This window comes from Eublepharis macularius, chromosome 19 (genome assembly GCF_028583425.1).
Source record: "Eublepharis macularius isolate TG4126 chromosome 19, MPM_Emac_v1.0, whole genome shotgun sequence".
NCBI lineage: Eukaryota > Metazoa > Chordata > Lepidosauria > Squamata > Eublepharidae > Eublepharis > Eublepharis macularius.
Genome location: NC_072808.1, coordinates 10,062,555 through 10,082,332, shown reverse-complemented (window position 1 = coordinate 10,082,332; position 19,778 = coordinate 10,062,555). Strand labels below are relative to the sequence as shown.

General features: G+C 48.0%; 1 protein-coding gene across 1 annotated transcript; it reads right to left on the bottom strand.

Annotated features, from left to right (window-relative positions):
• IGFBP6 (insulin like growth factor binding protein 6) lies at nucleotides 1-10,903 on the bottom strand. The gene is made up of 4 exons (XM_055003620.1): nucleotides 10,587-10,903; nucleotides 4,021-4,172; nucleotides 3,405-3,524; nucleotides 1-1,045 (listed from the first exon to the last, which is right to left on the bottom strand). Exons 1-4 carry the CDS (start codon nucleotides 10,900-10,902, stop codon nucleotides 932-934), a joined length of 702 nt encoding a protein of 233 aa, XP_054859595.1. The 5' UTR covers nucleotide 10,903; the 3' UTR covers nucleotides 1-931.
• Between the last annotated feature and the right edge of the window lie 8,875 nt (nucleotides 10,904-19,778).

Here is a 19,778-nt window from a genome sequence, read left to right as displayed (position 1 = left end):
TTAAACAAAACAAAAATAAACTTTATTTACAAGATGGAACATAGGAGTGAATGTATTTTAAACTAATACACAACTTGGAGTTAAACAGAGAATGTTTCAATATAACAGGACAGATTTACAGCCAGCTCTCTTCTGCTGCCTCTCTTAGCAGCTTCTCCAACCCTTCTCCCTTTCCCACGACACTAACTCTCATTGGCCCGACATCCCACCTGCTCTATTTGCTGTCTTTCCAGAGAGGTGGAGCTGGAGCCGGTCCTGCCCATCACAACCATCTTGCCCAAGTCCTCCATGTTACCAAACACACAAAGGCACTCTTTTAGATGGGCACATCTTTTCCCTTCTAGACCCCCTCCTATACTAGGATCTCCAAGGAATCCCCCCCCCTCAGTCTACCAAGTTCTGCCCCCCACATCTCTGCTCATCTGTCTCTAGCGTTTCGGCATGGTGCTAACAATGCGGCTGGCATTTGCTCAAGCCACACGACCTCTCTCCCCCTGAAAGCATACAGCCTCTTCCCATGCGTCTCTTAGGACCCAATGCTGTCTTCTACGCAAGCTTAAGAGCTACACCCAGCATCTAGCTGCTCTGCTATCCCAAGTGCTAAACATGTATCCACCCAACAGAAAAGCCAGCTCAAGTACAGGCACGTCTTAGCATCTTTGCACCCCAGACACTGATAGCTTATTTGACAAAGCATCTTCATGCCTCCTATACATCATAGACCCAGTGTTGCCAGCCCAGGGTCTCTCATGCTCTTTGGTGGGCTGTTGCTAGATGAGGCAGCTGGTCCAGGGTCATAGCAGGGAACCCACGATTCCAGCAAGACGACAATCACACAATAAATTAAAGGGAAACACTCTTGTGAGTGGCTGGAGTAGGGAGATTCTGGGTCCAGAGTTTCTGCTGCCGGCACGCTGTGCGTCCCCCTCTGTCAGTCACTGCTAGGCAGCAAGCAAAGAGGGTTTTCCTCCAGCCCTTCCAGCCGATGGCCTCTCTTGTCCACACACCAGCACTGGCCTCTCTTCTGTCCTTTGGATGCTCGGCACTGCAAGACAGGAAGGCAGTATCAGCAGATCGGGGGGGGGGGGATATATGAGCCCTCTCCCTGCCAAGAGCAGCAAAACCAAACTTCTTGGCTATTGGAGCTACTGAGAAACAAGCTGCAGCCGCTCTTCCAGGAATCAGGCTGGGGGGAGACGAGAAGAGTTTTCACTTCTGACTCAGACAGCAAAGGTCAGGCCAGACAACATCAGATCACCCAGCCTGAACTCCTGCTAGTTCAAGATTTCCCCTTATGGCAATTCCAGCTCCGCATGCAGCTGTTGACAAAAGCAAATCTCGGGTTTTCCAGATTACTGGCAGAAAGGAAAGAGCACTGGAGGAGATTTTGCTTCCTGGGCTGTTGATGCGATTCCTCTGCGTCTTTCTTACCACTCGGCTTGGCCAAGTTTGAATCCTTCCTCCAGCGGATAGAGGAAGACTTTGCATGTGGCATGCCAAAATGCGTGGATGTCATTCCCACCCGTGCTTCTTGCAGCAGTGGAGTGTCCTGGAAGTTTAAAATGTTCTACCAGGGACGTCCCAAGCCTCAGAAAGAAAGCAAGGTCGATCGTAGGGTTATCTGGAGCTCTCCATCTTCTCTAGATAGACTCTGGCCCTGGGCACACTGCCAGCCACTATCCTCTCCTCCCCGGCTTGTTCTTGACTCCCCAGTTTAACCCCTCACCAATTCCCACACCTGCCCACTAGTAACTGTGCAGCAGCACGGATTGCCTTAGGCAGCTACACCTGGCCGCGAGCCAGGGGGTGTCCCAGCTGAAGCTCGGCAGGCTTGGCCTCCGTAATTTCCCTGCCCTTGCAGCCGACTCACCTGGGGTGGGCAGCACCTCACCTGGCCTGCTCTGGGTTAGGGGGATGGTTTGAGTGCGGCCACTATGGGTCGGTCATCCCTGAGACACCTGGGACCATGGCTCGGCTTGGCCATGTCTGCCTACGCTTCTCTTGTGCCCAGTCCTCCTGCTCTCCATGCCCTTGCTAGGCATGCTGCCAGTGGGGGTGGGCAGCAGGTGGTCTGGGGAGGGACTGCTAGAGGCTGCTCTAAGTCCTGCCTTGGCGCCAGACATAATTTTAATATCAAATTTATGTCCATTTATTCTTTTGCGCAGGGACTGATCTGTTTGTCCAATGTCGAGAGTGGAAGGGCGTAACTTGATTGTGTATATAGCACTGGAAGGTGAACAAGCAAATGAACCTGAGATGGTATAACTAGCGTTGTGAAGTCCAGTGACATTCCCTTGCTGATCTAAAAGTGGCTGTCCTCAGACAGAGAAACTTCAAGGGAAGGTTACAACGTGAGATTGCTGAACTCAAGCTCATTCACAAATTCAGAACAATGCCCCCCAACCCCGGGTTGAATAGAGGCGAAGGATTCCTATCTCACTGCAGATGCTAATTGTTGCTCTAATCAAGATGCATTTGACCATTGTATAGAGGCGAAGGATTCCTATCTCACTGCAGATGCTAATTGTTGCTCTAATCAAGATGCATTTGACCATTGTATCTTTACATCCTGACACCCTTCTTCGCTACACCCCTCCCCACCTAATTAAGCTGCAATGTACCTTCGCTTCCTGACACCTGTCCTTGCAGCACCCCTCTCACCTTCTGAATGGGAAACAAAGGCTCAGGGCTCTCCACTCCAACTTGTATCTGAAGAAAGGAGTTTTCATTCTCGAAAACATCCACCCTGAACATTTTGTTGGTCTTTATGGTGCGTCTGGACTTGAATCATGCAGTGGTACTTCAGACCAACACGGCTACCCACCAGAAACCAACTCTCTAGGAGTTCCTGAGGCCTTAGAAAAAAAAGGATAGCCAGGCATATACAAGCAGTAAGGTTGACCATGTTATTGGTGTATTACGCAACCTTACCTGCAGTGGTCAGGCTGTGCTGCCTTCTCTCACACTGTTGCCAGTTTAAGGGGTTCAATGTGTATCTTCAACTTCTTCCCATGTGGAAGCTGTGAGCAGTTCCAGGATGTGATAACACAGCCTTTACTCACTCCCTTGACATGCTAGACCTACAAGGCACACCTCACAACAGCCCAAGGTCAGAATTGTGACAGCCAGCACCTTTGAGAACCGTCTGGCCCAAGAGCCAGAGGAGTTAGCCATGTTAGTCTGCAGTTGCAAAAATAGTAGAGTCTAGCAGCACCTTTAAGACTAACCAACTTTATTGTCGCATAAGCTTTCGAAAAACACAGCTCTCTTCGTCAGATGTGTGCATCTGATGAAGGGAGCTGTGGTTCTCAAAAGATTCTGCTACAATAAAGTTGGTTAGTCTTAAAGGTGCTACTGGACTCTTTACTAGTGTGGTCTGAGAGCAACTCTCTTTCAGTCTGTACCTGTTTCCGCCTGTAGAAGCCCTTCGTGTCACAGTTGGGAATGAAGATATCTTCACCGCTCAGGTAGAGAGGGGCCTTCAGCTCCTTCAGGACGGCTGCCAAATGCATGCGACACGGGCCCTACCAATCAGAGACAGACTCCTGTTAGGGTTAGCCATGGGAGGAGCAGGGAGGGAACGAGGCATAAACCCAGCTTGGGTTTTTTAGCACTTTAACACGATGTTCTTTGGGGGCTTTTTCTTGCATCAAGCTATTTACATACAAGTTCATGCATACAGAAAAAGCCAGAACTCTGTTGCCCAATGAGTCTGCCTCCCTCGGGCAGGGAGAAGGGTGCATTTCTTCTACAGGAGAAGCATCCAGCCATGCACTCGTTCACCTGCATTCTGAAGCGGCCTGGTCCCAGAAGGGTCGCAAATGTAGATCAAGAGAAGAGAGGAACAGAGGCAGACAGAGAAGAGGCAGAGCTGGAAGTGTCCCTGTATCACCACGAAGAAAAGGCTGAATAGGGAGAAGCTAGAGTTTTAGCAAGGTGCGGCCAGGAGCGGGGAAGCCCAGCCCCACCTGTCCCCTCGCAGAAATGGGTGGCCAAGCTCAGGCCTCTCGTTCCACACACCGTCTCAAATTCTTGTTTGGTAGCGCTGCTCAGGGACAGCTGCTGCAGCTGGACGTTGCCACTGCTGATCTCCGGCAGGGGGCCTTGGCTCTGCAAGAGGAGAGGCCCTTGAGTGGAATGGCCTGTTTGGCGCGTCTCCTTCCAGCCATCACCTAGAGGCAGAAACAAGTTTCAGCCTTCCAGTCAACCGTCATAATGGTAGGCAGGGCCTTGCTTCAGGACAAGGGCCCCAAGTTCTTTGCCAGACTACGCAAGTGTGTCTTGGACAACTGAGCTGCCCGCTGGATGCATTGCCCCTCTCTGCCTTTTGGAAAGGGAAGCTGCAGCCCACATTTATTTACATGTTGCGTGGTTTACAACAGACATCAAGCACTAGAAATCGTAACACGTGAAATGCTTGCAACAGTACAATAACCAGCAACGTGGAAGAACCTAAATAGCTAAACTGAACTAGCCTTGGGATGTAAAATCCCTATGAAAGAGCCTGATCTGAACCTGTGTAGAGAAAGAGCTAAGCTGCCGAGATGGAAAAACATCATGATGAAGTGAGTTCCACAGGACAGCCGTCACAACAAGCTTTGCTCCTAGGGTTGCCAGCTCCAAGTTGGGAAATTCCTGGAGATCTGGAGGATGAAACCTGGAGAAAGTGAGGTTTGGGGAGGGAAAGGACCTTGGCATGGCATAATTCTATAGAGTCCACCTCAAAAGTAGCCATTTTATTCCAGGTGAACTGATCTTTGTGGCCTGGAGACCGGTTGTAATTCCGGGGGATCTCCAGACACTACCTGGAGGCTGGTAACTTTAACTTCGTAACTTTAAAAAGGACCATTTGGGGTGGCATTCTGTTGGTGGAAAAGGAACAACATTCCTTTGCCAGCAACGTCCCCATGGAGTAGTCCCACAATGGGCACCGATCCACATTTATTTGGACTTGTTCCACATGTTCTGGCCCCCACACCCTAGTTGTCAGCTCTCATCCTTCATTCCAAGTAGTTTCTCCAATATAATACTCCACTTTTCCTCCTGTCAAGAGGAAAGAAGCTATCCTACTCTCATATTAATGGAGGGGAAGCTTACAGGTGATCTATCAGTGGCTCAGGTTAGTTCACCAACCCATAGATTTGCCAGGGAACGGACAGAAAAGTTTGGGAAGCCAAGTGTAAAACTTCCTGACAATTCCTGGCAGGAAAACTTGGAAATCTGGTCTTGGCTGGGGACATCTAAGCAGGGTTCACCCTCACTTTTTTAAATGGGAAGCAACGGATGCCAGCAATCCATGTTTCTTGGACCAGGTTCACACAAGCTGGAGAATAAAGCAGGTGAATCCCAGAGGGACAGAATGGACTGCACCACTACAGGTATGGGATTCCAGCTTTTAATGTTCCTTCTGATTAAGAACTCAACGCAAACAGAAAACTAGCCCAGCACTGGGAAAATTTCTACCCCCTCTGGTTGCTTGCCATATTGGGTTTCTATTGGCAGCAAGTTTAACACATGGGAGCATTTCTCCTCCACCTGTAAGATGAAGTGATACAGTCGCTTTTACCACCTCATTCTCCTGTGTGTGTGAATCAGGCCTTAACCGGCAAAAGGGAAACAGACTTTAAAAGCTCATTAGAACACCCCCCCTCCCCTAGTTTAAAGAAGCAGGAAAAGGGATTTTGCACGATTCCCATATCCCATTTGCCACCACCACTGGACTTGAATTCTGACGTTCTACTACAGACCAACAGGGCTACCAACCTGAACCTAAATTCAGTATGGCTCAAGAGTGACACCTAGAGCATCTCATTTGGGTAGCTGTGTTAGTCCGCCATAGAACAGCAAGATTTGAGGCTGGTAGCACCTTAAAGACAAACAAGATTTTCAGAGTATACACTTTTGAGAGCCAGAGCTCTGACAAAAAGAGCTTTGACTCTCAAAACCTTATACGCACCTTGTTGTTGGTCTTTAAGGTGCTACCAGCCTCAAATTTTGTTGACCTACAATGTCTGGAAACTTGGACTGCTAAAGTTCACATTGAAGGACCTTTACCATACTTAATCCTTTTTTGATAAAGGACAACTGGTTTGGGCTAGATCACCTATTTGTCATGGAAGAGCAGACACCTTAATAGCATGAGATGATCATTTTGGGAATGATCTGATTGGTTAATGGTAGCCCAGCATTGCTTGGGATTGGATATGTCTGATAATAAAGGACGCTGGCTTCGGTCAGATCCCATTGCTCATCAATATCTGGGACACCCAGCAGCTGACTCCTCCATCATCTTGCTACTGCAAAGACTTCTATACATGCTCAGAGGAACCTGCTACAATCTAGGTAAAGTGCACTTAGTGGGCTGTGATCTTTGTGAGCCCTTCCCAGGATTATATTTTGTCACCATTCCCATCTCTTTTTAATCCACCCACCCCCTCCCTCCGTTTTTTTCTGTAATAAACCTTCTGCTTATAAAAGAAGGTGGGGAGACCCAGGTTCGAATCCCCGCTCTGCCATGGAAGCTTGCTGGGTGACCTTGGGTCAGCCACCCTCTCGGTCTCATCTACCTCACAAGGTAGTTTTTGTGAGGAAAAAAACAGAAGAGGTGAGAATGTTGTATGCGCCTTTAGCTCCCCATTGGAGAGAAAGTGGAGTATAAATGAAGTAAGTATCTCCACAGTCTGCTTCTTACGACAAGGAAAGGCCTATCTTTCGCCATACATCTTGGTGCACCTGCTACAACTGCCACCTTCCGGTTGTTTCCTGATAAAGGCGGACTTCCCAGGCACCAGGGAGGCCTTCAGGGCCTGCGCCTTTTCCATCCTTGCTCCCACTCCAAGGAACCAGCTTCCTTGGGAGGTATGGGAAGCATCCCCCTTGGAAGCATTTAGGAAATGCTGCATGTGCTTTATCCACAGGGGCTTTTGACGGAAGGTAGGCGTGGGCATTTTATTAGGGGTAAATTATTGTCTCAATTATGCATAGAAAACAACCTCAAGGCAGCATATAAACATTTTAACGTCTCACCAAACAGAAAAGCAGTCTCTGCCTCCATGTGACCACAGCTTAACCAGAAAAGAAACCTAGTTAGGGTCAGGGACTCAAAACAAGAACCTCAGGGTGTGGTTACAATCCAAGACCTAGCCCAGTCAGCTATCACAGGCTGTGGGCGGATAGAGCGATACTGCATCTCTAGAAAAGATGCCTGATTTCAGGCAGCTGTTCTTCAGGTATACTGTCAGTCACAAACCCAGACAGGAGGAGAAAGAAAGACCTAGATCAGCACAGAAAGATCTGTGAAAGAGGCCTGCTCGACGTCATTGCACTTGAAGCCCTTTTGAGAAGGGATGAGGCTCAGCATCTGCTTGACAAGTAAAAAGTCCTCCGTTCGGTTTGTTCAGTTTAAAGGGTCAGACAGTCGATGTTGGGAAAGCCCTCCGGCTGATGCCCTGGAGAGCAGCTGCCAGCCTGAGTAGACAAGACTGAACTTGATTGCACAGACCAAGAGTCTGACTCAGTAGCAAGCAGAGCCATGATTCGACCTCTCTCTGGGGTGGCGCAGAAGGTCCCAGGTTCAATCGTTCGGACCGGATAGGAGGTGATCTAAAAGTCCTCTACGTGAGACCCTGACGAGCCACTGCCCATCAGCGCAGACAATACTGACTTTGAGCAAGCCTCTGATTCACGAGTCCTGTTCACAAGTTACAGTGAACGCACGTACTATCCATGTAACAGTGTACGTTTTAATTTTCTTTAGATGTGCAGCAAGTTATTCTTACGTCACATGCGCTGAGTGTGACTGAAACCTGGGGCATGCTTATCCAGGCACCAATCCCAACCCCGGTTTCATTTGTAAAGTTAACACTGGTTGGCTCTTTCTTACCAACAGATGTGCACATGTACGTGCAGGAAGTATGTGTGTTCATTGTCAAGTGAAGAGGACTACTCATCAAGCAGTTACGCATGTTCAAGCAAGAAAGTTCAAACGACCCCTCTTCTATGATGGTGCCCTCTCTGAACTATGCCAGGATAGGAACACAAGTTCTCCTACTAACACAGTAAATGAGCATAGGCTGGTGTGTGACTTATGCAAGACTCCTCCATCAAGAAACATGGCAAGGGGCTTAATTCCCAGCTTGCTCGAAAGCAAGCAGAACATGCTGTTCTTTACACATTGCCGAGTACGCACTGCTGCACAAGGCTACAAACCACATGAGTTTCTAAGTCTGCAACCTTGTGTGCACCCTGTGCCATATCTCTTTGCAGCTCTGCTTTTATGGCCTCAGAAGCAGGCTAGCTTTCAGGGGTCTTGCAACTTAAAGCACAAAAGAAGACCGATTATCAGGGCTGAGGTGGGGAGGGAGAACAGAACAAGGACAGAGGCTGCCAGATCAAAAAACTTTGTGCAAATAATGTTGCAGGAGTTCCAGCCAGCCTTCTCTCGGCCCTGGCTGCTTCTGCTCACCACAGAGACCAGTGTCTACTTGCACACCATTAAGTGGAGGCATAAAACGGGCTCCTCCCATGATGTCACTGGCTACATTTCCCTTCAGGGATATGTATTCAACCTAGGGCAGCTCTCCAAGGAGAAAACCCATTTGCAGTTTGGTGTAGCGGTTAAGAGCGGCAGGACTCTAATCTGGAGAATCGGGTTTGATTCCTCATTCCTCCGCTTGAAGTCAGCTAAATGGCCTTGGGTCGATCACAGCTTCTCAGAGCACTCTCAGCTCCACACACCTCACCGGGTGATCGTCATGAGGATGATAATAACACCCTTTGCAAACCGCTCTGAGTGGGCGTTAAGTTGTCTTGAAGGGTGGTATGTAAACTGAATGTTGTTATTATTGTTATTGAAAATATACAACTTAACATTGCCAATAGTTTAACAGCCAGATCAATAATCCATAACGTTTCTGCAGCACAAACAGTGGCTGCTCTGAGTCCCTTACTGGGAAGTGGCACACACGAGGCCTGACAAGAAAGGATTGCTCAACTGGCATTAGCACAGAGGCATAAGTTTGTGCATGGCTGACATCTCGGTTATTGGTAACTGTTCACCTAACCATTTCTCTCTTCTGCAAAGCATCCTTGGTCCCATAAACAGCTTTGCCAGCCATTCCCTTCACCAAAGCTGATTCCGCACACGTTGGATAATGCACTTCCAATCCTCTTTAGAGATCATTCGGAACTGGATTTTTCAAGTATGAAACAAAAAAATCCACTTCCAACGTGTACTGCACCCTGCTTGTTCTTCCAATAACGATTCTGTTGGGTTTACTTTAGAAGCCATGTTTGGTTCTGTACCACACTTGCCTCCAGAGGCAGAGGCAGCAGACCTCCCCCCCCCTCCACGCCCCGTCCCAATTCCCAGCCGCTTAGAGATATTCAGCTGCTAACACCATTGCCTCTATATATGATTCCTGCTCCAAAGACAGAGATAGACGACTGCAGCGGCGTTGAGGGGAAGGCACAAGAAAGGTGCAGAAGTTTAGAAACGAGGCAGAAGCAGAATTTTTAAAAGCTCTAGAAACTCTGAACATGTGTATCTTAGAACGTGCCTGAACCATATCCTCTTGACAGTCCTAGTACCAAGGCATCTATCCATTTTTGCACATGGAACAAAGCCCCTCTGCACAAAGGAAACAGCGCATTCATGCCTGCAGTAGAAACTCTTCCTCTTTTTCAACTCTGACATGGATCAGCGGCTGCAGGAGGCTTCTAATCCTCAGGATGTACGCGTCAATATAAATTAGGAGGGGACAGAATTTTGGAGCGGGTATTGTTGCTCCCAGTCCAGTGCAAATAGGCAAAAACCTGTATGAACTTCTCCCACCGTGCAACCCCGTGCGTGCTCACTTCATCCTAACTGGCTTAGAGGTTTCAAAACCAGAAGAGAAAACTGTCCTCCTGTAACCACCTCGCCTCCCTCCCGATCCTGCTTTGGGGGCAATTAATCCGAATCAGTTCATCGCCTGCCTGCCCACCCTCACCTTCCCAATGCTTTAAAGATAGTAAAGAGTCCAGTAACACCTTTAAGACTAACCCACTTAGTTGCAGCATAAGTTTTCAAGAACCACAGCTCTCGTCAGATGCATTTGATGCAGAGCGCTGTGGTTCTCGAAAGCTTATGCTACAATAAACTTGTAGCACCTTTAAGAGTAATCCACTTTACTGTAGCATAAGCTTTCGAGAACCACAGCTCTCTTCGTCAGATGCATTTGATGCAGACAGCTGTGGTTCTCGAACGCTTATGCTACAATAAAGTTGTAGCACCTTTAAGAGTAATCCACTTTATTGTAGCATAAGCTTTCGAGAACCACAGCTCTCTTCGGCAGAGCTTTCGAGAACCACAGCTGTTGTAGCACCTTTAAGAGTAATCCACTTTAGTGTAGCATAAGCTTTCGAGAACCACAGCTCTCTTCGGCAGAGCTGTGGTTCTGGAAAGCTTATGCTACAATGAAGTGGGTTAGTCTTAAAGGAGCTACTGGACTCTTTAGTATTTTGGCAACTACCGACTAATAGACTGACCATGCGAGGCTTTAAAGGAGAGCGCGCCTCGGCCTCCCAGCCGCGCTCCCGCCACTCACCCGGCTCCGGCTCCGCCTGCGTCCGGCTCCCGTTGCCCGCCCCGGCGGCGCACAGCCCTTTGCCGCGCAGCAGAGCCTGCAGCGGGGCGCGCTCGCCCGGCCTCGGCACGCAGCGCAGCCCGCGGGCGCAGCCGGCCGTGTAGACGCCGCAGGGCTCGCCCGCCGCCCGGGCGCCGCCGCAGCGCTTCTCGCTGCACGGCGCCCCGCGGCTCCCGCGCTCGGGCGACTCGCAGCCGGCCGGGGAGAGGCAGCCGGGCTGCCCGCCGTGCGCCAGCCACGCCAGCAGTACCGCGCCCAGCAGCGCCGCCGGGAACATGCTGGCGCCCTCGCAGAGCGCGCCGCGGGCCGAGCCTTAAATGCAGCCGCGGCGCCCGGCCCACCGCGCCCGGGTCACCGGCCCGCCTGCGAGCGGGGCGGCCGGGTGTGGCTGCGGGCGGCGCTGGGCGCTTTTCTCCCCTCCCTGCATATAACGCTGCGCAGGCCCGGGCGCGTCGGGTTGCGAGGCTCGTCGTGTCCCGTCCCGGTGGAGCAAACGCGGGTTGCAAAGCTCCCGTGCCGAAAGCGCATTTTCTGGGGAGCAAATGCCGTTGGAATCCTATAGGAGTCTCGGATTGCAGGCGCGTAACGCTGTGACGGGCATAGGGCGAGGCACCGCAGGCTGCAGCAGCCCCTCTCGCTTCATTCAAAGGGATCTACTCGCAAGAAAACAGCCGGAAGGAGGACAGCTCGCAACCATTCCCACGTGCTACTATCCCCGAAGGATCACTTCTTTGACTGCAACCCCTGTCTTTAATAGCATTGTTGCAATCCCCCTGTGAAATTACACAGGGGAGGGAACTGCTTCTGAAGCCACTGGGACTACTTCAGTATTATTAGAAAAGAGCAAGAGTCCAGTAGCACCTATAAGACGAACAAAATTTGTGGTGCGGTAGGAGCTTTCGTGAATCACAGATATTGAGGAAGCGAGCTGTGACCCAGGAAAGTTCCTATCCAACCACAAATTTTGTTCGTTTTATAGGCGCTGCTGGACTCTTGCTCTTTTCTACTGCTACAGACAGACTAACACAGCTACCCGTCTTGATCTACTCCAGTATTAATTTGTTAATTGTTTGCACATGATATGAGATAAAGATATTAGCATTTATTCTCCTTTTAGTATCCCTCTAATGGTTTGCTCTGCACTGCAGCCTCTGCTTAAAAGATCCCTTCAAGTTGAGAGTTGCGGACTTTTTTGGACTTAACTCCTTAACCAGTGACTCTTAAAATTAAACAGATGCAGCTATTTCTAGGCACAACTGGGAAGACTTCACCTGTTGGCGTTTCTGCTAGTTAAGCTGTTAAATGCAGGGGGGTAACCCTGAACCCCTACTGTGTTACTTTGTGGTCACAATAACCAGTTAGTGGAGAAAAAAATGCTGACGCCAGTAACATGTGAATGCTTCAAGATGATAATTAGAGAACAGAAAATATCTAACCCTCAAAAGTTGAAATATGAGGCTGGAGAAAGTATTCTTAGTCTTTATTCCACTTTTCCCCCCTTCTCTCTGCGCTACCCCCAACCTGGTTCCTTAGGTATAGATGATGCAAGTTTGTGCACTAACAAAATGATACTACTTTTATTGAAAACGTGCCAGTTTTAACTAAAATCTTTTTTGGCAACCAGCTCAAAATATTGAAGTTTACACAAAAATTATCCTAGCTACTGGACCAGAGTCTTTAAAACATTAACTAAACTTTTCCCTGCTCATCATCTCCGAGTTGGGAAGTCTCCAATCAGCTAGTATCATAATGCCTCTGTATAAATCAATGGCACGGCCTCATTTAGAATACTGTGTACAATTCTGGTCACCACACCTCAAAAAAGATATTATAGCACTGGAAAAAGCGCAGAAAAGGGCAACTAGAATGAGTAAAGAGATGGAACACTTCCCCTATGAAGAAAGGTTAAAGCGCTTGGGGCTCTTTGTTTACAAGATTATGCATGAGATAGAGAAGGCAGAGAAAGAAGTATTTTTCTCCCTTTCTCACAGTACAAGAACTCGTGGGCACTCAGTGAACTTGCTGAGCAGTTGGGTTAGAACAGATAAAAGGAAGTACTTCTTCACCCAAAGAGTGATTAACACATGGAATTCACTGCCACAGGAGGTGGTGGCAGCTTCAAGCATAAACAGCTTCAAGAGGGGATTGGATAAACATATGGAGCAGAGGTCCATCAGTGGCTATTAGCCACAAGGTATAGATGGAACTCTCTGCCTAGGGCAGTGATGCTCTGTATTCTTGGTGTTTGGGGGGGGGGGCAATCAATGGGAGGGCTTCTAGTGACCCTTCCCCACTGGCAGACCTCCTGAAGACACCTGGTTTTTGGCCACTGTGTAGCACAGAGTGTTGGACTGGATGGGCCATTGGCCTGATCCAACATGGCTTCTCTTACGTTCTTATATTCCTATGTTCAAGATGTCAGCTCTGTTTTGGATAATTCCTGGAGATGTTGGAGGTGAAGTCTGGAGAGAGCAGGGTTTGGGGAGGTTCTCAGCAGGGTATAGCCATACAGTCCATCCTCCAAAGCAGTCGATTTTTTGACGGGAACCAATCTCAGCAGTGCAGAGGTTAGTTGTCATTTTAGGAAATCTCCAGGCCCCATCTGGAGGTTGGCAACATGGTTGCTGAATAGCTAGGAGTAAAATTCCTATTTTAGTTCTGGTTTCTAACATTGGCTTGATCTGCAAAAAGGTGATTTTTTTTTCCAGAACGTAGCAATAAATGATATAGTCTACTAGCGTCTGCAGACAATATCTGCCCGGGTACCCTACCTTTTCCATGCAAAGTCCCAGCTTCTCATCACAGCCTGAGCAATATTTTCCATTCTAGGCCAGTGCAGAGGGGTTTCTGAAAACTTTCTCAAGAAGGCTTAAGTCTCCTCATCTTAAGAAGATAGCGTGCATTTCCTCCTGTGTTCTCTCCCGCACCCTGCACACACACACCCCCATCCAACCAACCCGAGTCTGCAATTCCAGGGTCATGGGTGAGAATTCCAGCTTTGCCGACTCCCTTTCTCTAAATCAGGAAGCATCTCTACAGATTCCAAGAGCAACAGAGTGCCAAAACAGCAGAGGTTCCTCCCAAATTAGGCCTAGGACATAGTGACAAAACTTCTGCAGAGGTCTGTTAGAAAACTATAAAAGGGCACGAAGCCTTTCCCAATATTTTAGTGATCTTTTATGAGCACACAAGAGGATGGTGTAACAGAGCCAAGAGCCAGGAAGGCTGCAATTCTAAGCATACTTATTTGGAAGTAAGCCGCCTGCACTCTGGCTAGGGTGACCAGCTTTGCTAAAGGCAAGGTGCCTCCAGCTTTAACAGAAAATCAGCCTGTGTTTTATAGATTATAGCAAAGCTTTTTGACTGTGTGGATCATGAAAAGCTATGGAGAGCGTTAAAAGAAATGGGGGCGCCACAACGTCTGATTGTTTTGATGCACAACCTGTACTCTGGACAAGAGGCTACTGTCAGGCTAGAACATGGGGAAACAGAACGGTTTCCAGTTGGCAAGGGTGTCAGACAAGGATGCATATTATCTCCCAACCTGTTCAACCTCTAGGCAGAGTATATCATAAGGAAAGCTGGATTAGATCTAGAAGAAGGTGGAGTGAAAAATGGTGGGAGGAACATTAACAATTTCTAGATCAAATCAAGCCTGAATTCTCCCTAGAAGCTAAAATGGTAAAACTGAGGCTGTCATACTCTGGTCACATCATGAGAAGATAAGATTCTCGGGAAAAGTCAGTAATGCTAGGGAAAGTGGAAGGCGGTAGGAAAAGAGGAAGACCTAAAACGAGATGGCTGGACTCAGTCAAAGAAGCCACGTCCTCCAGTTTGCAGGACCTGAGCAAGTCTGATAATGACAGGATGTTTTGGAAGTCTTTCATTCATAGGGTCGCCACAGGCCGGAGGTGACTTGATGGCACATAAAACACACACATGAGGGAATTGCAGCTTTTCTCTCATTTTGGACAGTGTGACAGACTGGGCAAAACTGTCTCCTTTCTACAGCCAGAAAAATACATGTTTGCAGTTAATCCTGTTAATTTTGTTATCAGCACCTTGCTCATGCGCCACTGAATCTGCTAATGGTCTTGGTCCTCTCTGTCCCACAAAATATTCCACTATGGATTTTGACAGGTTTGAACAGCTTGAGCGAGCATGGGAGCAAGCCAGGCTGCTGCTGTTTCCTGGTTTTTCCTAGAGCCAGTGTGGTGTAGTGGCATGAGTGATGGACTAGGAGCTGGCAACCCAGAGCCAAGCTACAAGTGACGCCTGACACAGGTTGGACACTTGTCAGCTTCCCTCAAGTTTTGATGGGAAATGTAGGCATCCTGGTTTTACAGCTTGGCTCTCCATTACAGCTGCAAGACCAGGATGCCTACATTTCCCATCAAAACTTGAGAAGCTGACAAGTGTCCAACCTGTGTCAGACGTCACTTGTAGCTTGGCTCCCAGGTTCAAATCCCTGCTCTGCCGTGGAAGCTTGCTGGGTAACCTTGAGCCAGTCACATACTCTCAGCCTAATCTGTGGCACAGTGGTTAAGTGGTTCGGCTGCAAATCAGCACTCTACTGGTTCCAATCCCACTACTGCCATGAGCTCAGTAGGTGGCCTTGGGTAAGCCCCTCTTCTCAGCCCCAGCTCCCCAGCTGTATTGTGGGAATAATAATAATAACACTGACTTGTTCACCACTCTGGGTGGGGCACTAATCTGTCTAGAAGAGCGGTATATAAGCACTGTAGTAGTAGTAGTTATTATTAAAAATGGAGGAGCGAAGAATTATGTACGCTGCTTTGTATTCTCATTGTAGATAAAGGCAGGGTATGAATGAAGTAAAATAAATATTAAAAGAAAATAAATAGTTGGCAACCCTCCTTCATGGTGAAGTTTTTCACAGAACCCACATCTTCAGAGGCACTCATTTTTACTCCCGTGTGTTCCTAGCAGTGCAGGATTTATGCACAAATGAAGTAAACTACGGTTTGGTGGTGGAGAGTGCACTCAAGTCATAGTTGACTTATGGCGACCCCTGGTGGGGTTTTCATGACAAGAGACTAACAGAGGTGGTTTGCCATTGCCTGCCTCTGCAACCCTGGTCTTCCCTGGAGGTCTCCCATCCACTTAGTAACCAAGGCTGACCCTGCTTAACCTATGAGATCTGATAAGATTCAGCTCACCTGAGCTATCCAGGTCAGGATAAACTAGTTTAGGGCCTCCGATTATACTCAGTGGTGTAGTAGAGTTTCTCCAGGTTTCTTTGCAGCCTCTCTCTCCACTTGCTCAAACCACCTTTGATCTGATTTGAGGAAGCATGGAGAAATTATGGGGGGAAATAGGGAAGAACAACCAATGGAAAACAAGGATGTGAGAAAACTTGAAGAAAAACCACTGCAGGAAAGCTTCTGTGTGGTGTACTCTATGAGGGTCCTCTAAATTGACAACCAAAAATGACTAAACTGCCGTTTATGTTAGTAATGCTATGAGGCCTCTTAACCATGATGTAGTTTAAGGCCTCGACGCGTTTTAATCCCTCGTTTCCAGAACAGACCTCTCCTTGTGAAACATACTAATGCAGGTGCGATGTACCAAAGTTCCGCCAGGGCTTCATTGCGCACTTAGCCCAATGAGAAAGCCTTAGCCTGATTAAATCAAAAGAGTTTTTGGCTAAACATTAAGAACTTCCTGACAGTTAGAGCGGTCCCCCAGTGGAACAGGCTTCCTCGGGAGGTGGTGGGCTCTCCTTCTCTGGAGGTTTGTAAGCAGAGGCTAGATGGCCATCTGACAGCAATGCTGATTCTGCGAACCTGGGCAGATCATGAGGGAGAGGGCAGAAGGGGTTCTAATGAATGAATGAATTTATTTGCAGTCAGAGACCATAACAACGGCAATACATCCTTAGCAGTCAATGGAATAGTTAAATCCAGCGTAAAAATGTAAAGGACATAGAAAAATACATTTAGCATTTAAAAGGGGTTGCATCAGTGCTTGGTCCTCGTGGCCCTTCTTGCATGCCCAGGGTAATGCCGATTGCCACCTTGGGGACAGGTGGCAATTTTCCACAGGCCAATTTGGCTAGGGATCCTTAAGGTGTTTCGCCATCTTCTGGGTCACTGGGGCAGTCGGGGGAGGCGGAGAAGAGTTGTGGATTTCCTGCATTGTGCAGGGGGTTGGACTAGATGACCCTAGAGGTCTTTTCCAGCCCTATGATTCTATGGTGCAACTGCAAGCCAAGACTATAATAATTAACATAGGCTAGAGTACATATTGATGATCTCCTCTGTTACAACCACTCAGTGTCACAGCTTCCCCATCACACAGCAAAAATTCACCACCCAAAGGACCATAAAGCCTAGCTCAATCCAACGCTCAGGGCTGAGGAAAAGAACAGGCAAACGGTATTTTAAAAGCAGCTTTTGGAAAACAACAGAATTGATGGATGATATGTTTTTGAAAAGAACAGGCTACAGAAGGGAAATAGCTAGGCAATTGGATTACGCAACAGAGGTGGAGTGGAAACACTTAACTATTCCAAGTATTCCGACTGGCTCCAAAGGAAGCAACATTTGGAGGAAGGACAGCCCGTCTCCAAAACCCCCAAAAATAGCTGTGGGGGAAACAAAAAAAAGTTGGGAGCAAGAAAATGGAAAGCTCAGTAGTGGCGTCGGCTTGATGAAATGAAAGAATTTCAAACCAATTCCTGGAGAATTAGATTGACTCAACTGAAAGCATGTGAGAGAGTGGTTGCTATACATTCACCCTAATCTACTTTGCAAAGTTAACTCCAGAGAGAAAATAGGAAAATCCTCCTGAAGCACTGCTCTGACCCCTTTGGATGAAGGGCTGGGCATTAACTCATTAACATACAACCCACAAACTGTATGTTTACTCATAAACAGGGCTTTTTTTCAGCAGGAATGTGGTGGAATGGAGTTCCAGCACCTCTTAAAAATGGTCACATGGTTGGTGGCCCCGCCCCCAGATCTCCAGACAGAGGGGAGTTTAGATTGCCCTCCGCACTGCCGAGCAGCACAGAGGGCAATCTAAACTCCCTGCTTTCTGGAGATCAGGGGGCGGAGCCACTGGCCATGTGACCATTTTCGCCAAGGGCAATTTAAACTTTTAAAAACTCCCCCCTTGTTCCAGCTGTCCCCAAGTGACATCACTGTGCGGTCCTGAGTTCCACCACCTCTTTTCCCAGAAAAAAAGTTCTGCTCATAAATAAGTGTCTCCCCCATTCAAATGAGGGTACAAACGCATGCACACGTATATGGAACATAAAGTCCGGAGAGCCTAACTCTAAGTAGACATGCAGAGGCCCAGGGTATGGGCTCACTAGCTTGCTCACAGTCTCCACACACAAAGGAAATTCCCCAGTTGGCTTTAATAACAAAATATCTTGCTCTCTTCCCCCATCTCTACTGCCTGTGTGGAGAAAATATAAAAACAGGTGAGGAGGGAGAGGACATTGTGGGAAGAAGGGAAATTGCAAAGTCAGATTCTGTCTTTTAGAAAACACCGGTTCTCGCTCTTGTGCACATAGAAATTTAGCAGATAAAGCAACTTCTTGGCCGGTTCCAGGTGTGGGGGAGGCCCTGGGCAGAGAGTTCAGGGGGGTGGCTATGCCAACGACTACACCCACCTTCTTACCTTCCCACTCACCTGTGTGCCCCTCCTCTGCCCACTTACAAGCTCTTCCACCACCTGCTGCCCACGGTGCCTGCATGTTCTTCCCCTGATGATGTGGGGTGGTGAGTGCAGCTAGGAGTGCTGGAGCCATGACCCCCAGGAACACAGATGTTTTGTGCCACCCACATTCCCTTCTCCAGCAGCACTAGGCAGCATTTGCAGCTGGGAGTGCAGGTGACCAATCACGCATAAGAGGAAGGGTGTGAGTGCAGGCATCAGAGGAGATGCACGAGTAGGGAGTCCGCAGCACTGGGGCATGCCGGAAGCGACGAAACCTGCAAGCTGCATCACCTTGCTGTGTGCTGACCAGCCCAGCATAACTTCTATGTTCATGCCATGAACATAGAAACTATTGTTAAACGCGAAAGAGCAGATCATTTTTTTAAAAGAAAAGGAGCATGCTAGCACAGAGAGAAGAAAAAGAATGTGGAATAAAGGGGGAAACTAAGAATACTCTCTCCAGACTTTTGTGGGTTAGATACTCTCTGTTCTCTAATTATCATCTTGAAGCATTCACATGTTACTGTTGTCAGCATTTTCCTCCCACGAAGTAGTTATTGTAACCACAAACGAGCACAGAGGAGTTTGGGGTTATTCCCCACCCCTGCTGCATTTAACAGCTTAACAAGCAGAAATGCAACAGGTGAAGTGTTCCCAATGGCTCCCTCCACTCCTAGAAATAGCTGCATCTGTTTAATTTCTACTGTCCCGGGCTCAAGAGTTCTGTCCGGAAAAGCGGGCAATTCTTTACTTGAGCGGATCTTTTAAGCAGGGGCTGCTACTGACGGTGCAGAGCAAACAACTGGAGGGATACTAAGTGAAATTCTAAGCAGAGTTACTCCAGTCTAAGTCCATTAAAATCAATGGGCTTAGACTGGAGTTACTCTGCTTAGGATTTCACTGTAAACACAATAAACTCTAATCATCTCCAACACATCATGTGTGAACAATGAACAAATTAATACCGGAGTCGTCCCACTGGCTTCAGTAGCAGTACTCTACCCCATAGGACTGCAACATCCTAGATGCTTCATGCTCGGAAAAGTATCTCCTGTTAGCTTCCATTATGCATTTCTTAATGGCAGAGGAGCCCTTCCTGGGGGGAAAAGTTGGCAACCCCTCCAAATTGGTGAAAGTCGGTGTTGTCCAGTGGCTACTTGCTGTTCTTGAACCTCAGAGATGAGAAGTCTCCGCTCGGTTCAGGATTTTGTCATCTGCATTTTCTCCACCTGTAAAATGGGAATAGAAGCGACTCTGCTTCGTTGGGCGGTTGTGAAAGATGGAAGTAGAAAATCCAACCAGGCGGACTTGGGTTTATGATCCTTCAGTCAAAATTTATATCACAAAGTGCAAGTGCTTTCAGTGCAATGAACAACTGAGCATGTAAATTACAATCCAACACTGATACAATTACAAAGCCTAATTGATTGTTTCTTTAACAGGGAAACAAACTGTCTTCATCCA

Coding starts and splice junctions, on each gene's coding strand:
- IGFBP6 (XM_055003620.1), bottom strand. CDS start 10,902: ATGTTCCCGGCGGCGCTGCTGGGCGCGGTACTGCTGGCGTGGCTGGCG. Junction 3,525..4,020: donor CCAAACAAGAATTTGAGACG/GTGTGTGGAACG, acceptor TCTGATTGGTAG/GGCCCGTGTCGCATGCATTT. Junction 1,046..3,404: donor GCTTCTACAGGCGGAAACAG/GTACAGACTGAA, acceptor CCTGTCTTGCAG/TGCCGAGCATCCAAAGGACA.